The sequence below is a fragment of the Nematolebias whitei genome, chromosome 18 (assembly GCF_014905685.2).
Source record: "Nematolebias whitei isolate Nwh7 chromosome 18, NemWhi1, whole genome shotgun sequence".
In the NCBI taxonomy this organism is placed as follows: Eukaryota; Metazoa; Chordata; class Actinopteri; order Cyprinodontiformes; family Rivulidae; genus Nematolebias; species Nematolebias whitei.
Window position 1 is genome coordinate 2,293,343 of NC_056515.1, and position 5,508 is coordinate 2,298,850.

General features: G+C 49.0%; 2 protein-coding genes across 2 annotated transcripts in view; one reads left to right on the forward strand and one right to left on the reverse strand.

Annotated features, from left to right (window-relative positions):
* The first annotated feature begins 1,119 nt into the window (after positions 1–1,119).
* skp2 (S-phase kinase-associated protein 2, E3 ubiquitin protein ligase) lies at positions 1,120–3,976 on the forward strand. The gene is made up of 10 exons (XM_037692527.1): positions 1,120–1,133; positions 1,619–1,845; positions 1,923–2,034; positions 2,413–2,556; positions 2,627–2,761; positions 2,843–2,941; positions 3,012–3,139; positions 3,210–3,261; positions 3,426–3,533; positions 3,757–3,976. Exons 1-10 carry the CDS (start codon positions 1,120–1,122, stop codon positions 3,974–3,976), a joined length of 1,239 nt encoding a protein of 412 aa, XP_037548455.1.
* A 538-nt stretch (positions 3,977–4,514) lies between these two features.
* Positions 4,515–5,508, reverse strand: part of setb (SET nuclear proto-oncogene b) — a 6,117-nt gene continuing 5,123 nt past the window's right edge. Inside the window, exon 8 of the mRNA XM_037692223.1 lies at positions 4,515–5,054. Coding sequence (XP_037548151.1) covers positions 5,040–5,054 — 15 coding nt within the window. The 3' untranslated portion in view covers positions 4,515–5,039. The remainder of the gene's footprint in view (positions 5,055–5,508) is intronic.

Genomic DNA, 5,508 nt, shown 5'->3' on the forward strand with positions numbered 1-5,508 from the left:
TTGTGCGGATTAATCCTCCTGAAGGTACTCCTTACTTCTGCTGAGGTCACGCTGAGATGCTCTTCATCCGGTGGTGAGGTGAGTCTGGTGCTGGGTGGTCTGTTCGGGTCTTCAAAGCGTGCATAGAACTTGTTGAGGGCATCAGGCAGAGATGGGTCTTTGGTTCGTGTTCGTGCTGTTTGGCGTATTGTTTTTATGCTATTAGTGCTTAGCATAATTTTAGTTGATTTTTTTTTCATATCTTAGATCTTATTACTGTTTTTTTATTTATTTATTTATTTTATTTTTATTTATTTATTTTATTTTATTGTGGGATGTAATTGGGACCCTGTGTACATAATCTCATTCCACCACATTTACCACATGTGGTGTGTATGAAAAATAAATCTCTAACTTTGACTGACTCTGATAACAATAAAAGGAAGAATAAAGTAAACATTTGTGTTGATTCATTAATTTTTTTAAATTCTCTTTCTCTTCTTAATGGTTGTTATAATAAAGCAACTTTGAATTTGACTTTAATGATAAAAAGCTTGGGCAGCACGGTGGTGCAGCTGGTAGAGCTGCTGCCTCTCAGCGAGCAGGTCCCTGGTTCAAACCCCGGTCCAGGGGCCGTTCTGGGTGGAGTTTGCATGTTCTCTCCGTGCATGCGTGGGTTTTCTCCGGGTACTCCAGTTTCCTCCCACAGACCAAATACATGTATGTAAGGCTGATTGGTAACTCTAAATTGTCTCTAGGTGTGAGTGAGAGAGTGAATGGTTGTTTGTCTCGTTTGTCTCTATGTGTCCCTGTGATGGACTGGAGACCTGTCCAGGGTGTCCCCCGCCCCTCGCACAGTGATTGCTGGACATGGGCACCGGTGACCCAAAATGGAGTAAGCGGGTAAAGATAATGGATGGATGGATTAAAAGCTCTCCTTCCTCCTCCTGAACGACAGGTGGCGCTACAAACATCCGGCTTCCACCCGTACGTCATGACGTCATATGGGTGTACGTAGTGGAAGCAGGGCGCTTGTCTGCTGGCGGCAGGTTTAAAGAGTAAATTTGAGGGTGAAGTTAAAACTTCAGGATTAGGAGGGAAAATATATCCGGATTAAAGAGAATAATTCGATTTAAAGAGATGTCTAAAGACAGGTAAGATTATTTATGAATTTTTAGTTTTTATATATTTTTTAAATGTGTCATTTGAATAATGTAATCCTGGAGAGAAAGAGTTTTTACTGTTCAATTTGTCAGATTAACTCAGATTAAATTAATTTGTTTTTATGTAGTTGATTAATTCCGGTAATGTTTTTGTAAGAAATGAGTTTATTTAAGTTAACTTTTTAAAATCTAACGTTAAAGAAGCGCCTTTTCCTCCGTCAGCTCTGAACTCTTCTTCTACGGTTTTATTAGCTGTAGTTTGTTCAGCTCTTCTGTTTTATTAGCCAACTAGTTTAATCTCGTGTTAATCTGAGGAGAGGTAAGGATTATTGTTGTTGGTTTTAGAGGTAAAGTTTTGGCGGTTCTCAGGTCCAGGATGGCGGGCGGAGAAAGGGACGGGAGTCCGGTTCTGGAGGTTCTGTAGGGTTTAGCTTCCGGTTCTTAAAGGTTCTGACCCTTTGCTTCCATCCGTGCAGCAGCGTGGTGCCCCTGCAGGACCTGTCCTGGACCAGCCTGAGGGGGGGCAGGATCAGGACCAAACGCCGGTCCAGGGACCTCCTGGGTCCGGACTCCGAGTACACCCCAACAGAGTCCGTCCAGCGGCTCCCGCCTCCTCACAAAGTCCCGCTGCTGGTCAGCAGAGGCAAGGAGAACCAGTTTGTGCTGGCTCGGAGGTCCAGGAGGACCAGAGAGTCCACTTCAGGTAGGAACTCCCCATAGCCGGCCCCAGCTGCAGCTGGACTTCGAACAGGATCACGATTTTCTGGTTTCTCCTCTCAGGTGTCTCCTGGAACCATCTACCTGAAGAACTGCTCCTCAGGATCTACCTGTACCTGCCCCTCCAGGACCTGCTCAGGGTCTCTGGGGTCTGCAGGCGCTGGAACCGCTTGGCGTAAGAAAGACTCTTCCTTATCGGGTCCAGATCTAAATGATCCGTTTATTTTGTTTTAATCTGGCAGTTCTGGGACCCAGTGGAGCGGATTAATGAAACCTGACGAGACACCAAACCAGGGTCTGGATCCTGAGGGTCTGGATCCTGAGGGTCTGGGTCCTGAGGGTCTGGGTCCTGAGGGTCTGGGTCCTGAGGGTCTGGATCCTGAGGGTCTGGGTCCTGAGGGTCTGGGTCTTGAGGGTCTGGGTCCCGGACATTACACAAACCAAATTGGTGGAACATGATTGGTCCTGGTTCTGATCCGGTTTTATTTTTTTTTTAAGTCCTTGTTGCTGGGATTAACTCCAGATTAAGGTTCTGGTTCTGTCCTGGTTTCAGGTTTGACGAGTCTCTGTGGCACAGTGTGGACCTGGAGGGCCTGACCCACATGGGCCTGGCTCTGCAGCAGGTTTTGAAGACCCGGGTCCGCAGGCTGCGCTGTCCTCGAGCGTTTGTTGAAGACCTGCAGTTCACAGGGTCCAGGTGAGTTCTGGTTGGTGTTATTGATGTTCTGACTGGTTCTGCTGGGTTCTGATTGGTTCTGTGTGTCCAGCCCGCTGCAGATAGTCGAACTGGACCTGTCCAGTTCCGTCATCCCGACCTGGGTTCTGCAGAACCTGCTGCGGTGCTGCAGACAGCTGCAGTACCTGAGCCTGGAGGGGCTGCAGCTGTCTGATGACATCATCAGGTACCGGCTCAGTAACAGTGGCTGTGAACGGTCGGTCCAATTGGGTCGGAACCAGCTGACGATGGTGTTCTTGTCCCTCAGGTGCCTGTTGAAGAACCCGGGCCTGCTGCAGCTGAACCTGGGCGGCTGCTCCAACATGTCCGCCGGTGCCGTGGGGGCCCTGCTCCGGTCTTGCTGGAGGTCGGTCCCGTCAGACCCGGGTCTCGATGGTTCTGGTGGGTCACTTAGCCCTTGTGTTCTGACTCCTCAGGTTGAAGCAGCTGAACATGTCGTGGTGCAGCTTCAGCAGCGAGCACGTCCAGAACCTGGTCCAGAACCTGAGCTCCGCAGTGTCGGACCTGAACCTGAGCGGCTACAGAGACACTCTGACTCTGGACGGTAATTATGAAGCCCAAGGTTCTGTTTGGACCCGGGTCTACTGGTTTGGTAATCCGAGATTGTTTTTCAGACGTGAAGGTTCTGGTGGCCAGATGTCCAAACATCCAGACCCTAGACCTGAGGTGAGAGCACGTTTTAACAGTAAACATCTTACCTGCTGCTGAAGGACTTTAACACGCGTGAAGTCCTGAATCTGTCAAGTGACCCGTTGAGAGATGAGCCGGGTCACTTCCTGGTTCTGATGGTCCGATAGGAGGTTCTGATCAAAGGTCTGCGTGTGTTTCAGTGACAGCACTCTGCTGACAGCTGACGTCCTCCCGGTCCTCCAGCAGCTGAAGGTTCTGGTCCATTTGTCTCTGAGTCGGTGCTACCACCTCCACCTGGCTGCTCTTAGGTAAGTTCACCTCTGACGGGTCGACCCGCTTACCAGCCCTGAACAGAACCAAAGTTCTAGAGGTGCCGACTGATGCTTTTCTTTACGCTCCTCTGGTCCTTTAAGGTTCTGTTGAACAGAACCGGGTTAATCAGCTGATTGGGTTTCCTTCCTATTTATTTTTTGAAGGTTCTGTTTGGTTCTGACAGAACCTCGTTGACCCGGTTACTGTGTGTGTGTACAGTGACCTGGGCAGGACGCTCCCATCCCTCCGGTTCTTGGACGTCTTCGGTCTGGTCCAGGAGAACCAGCTGCCGGTTCTGAAAAAGGAGCTGTCCCTCATCAACATCAACTCCAGACCCTTCTCCTGCGTGGCCCGGCCCACTCCGGCCACCAGGACCGGCCTGCTCCAGCCAGACCGCAGCATGTGGGACAGGACGTGCCGCCTCAGGGTCCGGTTCTGACCCGAGCCCCAGTGGGTTTTACTTCCTGTTGCAGAACTGCTGGCCTGTTGTGGTCTCACTGGTTCTGCTGGGTCCAGTAGGCCCAGGTCTGATGGACTGTTTGGACTCAAGTCAGAATAATGTGTTGAATTAAAACCAGTTTTAAAGGTTCTGATCAGCAGCCGGGCCGAAGGTTCTGATCAGCAGCCGGGTCACAGGTTCTGATCAGCAGCCGGGTCGAAGGTTCTGATCAGCAGCCGGGTCACAGGTTCTGATCAGCAGCCGGGCCGAAGGTTCTGCCTCTCAGTAATAATGTGGATGGACTTTTATCAGAACTTCGTGTTTGGACTCAGATTTTAAAGATGTTCACGTTGGAGAACTTTTTTAAATAAAATCTCTGAAACTGATCGTTTTTCTTCTGACGGACCCGAGACCAGAACCAGCTAACAGGGTCACTCTGGACCAGAACCAGGTCGGGGTTCTGTTGATTTAATGGAACACTGAATAAAAGTTCTGTTGAACTGCTGTTCATGGACGCAGACAGAAGACAGACTCCGGGTTCGGGTCAGGACCGGGTGGTTCTGGTTTATTACAAAACTGCAACAACAGGTTCTAAACATTTCAGGGGGCTGGATTATCTACAGACAGATTATCACAAAGGTTCTAGGAGCTTGACAGACTGGACCCAGAGTTCTGGACCTGCAGGGAAGGTCGGGTTTAGCAGAACCAACATTTGGACTTTAATTCCTGTCTGTTAATCTGCGTTTGAGTTAAAAGGTTTTAATCTGGACTCAAACGTCAGCGGCTGGATTTAATCTGAGCCCCCTGGTCATAATTTACAGATGGTATATTTAGAAAAGTTACCATGGCAACACAGAAACTCATTTATTGTACAAACAAACGATCAGCTGGACCTACAGGAAGTGGCGTGCAGAATGCTACGAAGGCGGCGCCGTCGTCCAATCAGAGCTGCTGAAGACTTCTGCACGGGCGCCGGGTCAAACGACACGAGAAAGATTAGAAAGAAAAGAACTTTTTACACCCCCACCCCGAACAGGACGTGTGGATCGGAGCGACGAAGGTCTCAGTCATCCTCGTCCTGCAAACAAACAAAGATGAGTTCAGGGGCCGTCGGAAATCTCAACTTCATTTTATCAGAGTCAGAACCTTCGGGCAGACCCATAAACAAAGTTACAGAACTTTGAGTCGGGTCCGTGGTTCTGCTCCAGTTCTACCCACTCGGATGTTCTGGATAACCTGGTCTTTGTTTCATTGTTAAACGTGTCCATATTTTGTAGTGTAAATATTTTCCAGAGTTTTATCTCCGTTGCTCTATAATTTGACGACACCTGCTCCACGTAATCCACTTTCAATGATCCTTACCTGAATAAATCTAGACTTTGTGAGATTATCTCAGTGATGCACATTATTACTCACGCAACTGTTTGTTGAAGCACGGCGAGTTATTTCACAACCATGTGCTCATTTAAACAAGTGCAGCAGTATCTCCTCCAGAGACGGTCCTGCAGCCCTGAGGGACTCCTCCAGAGACG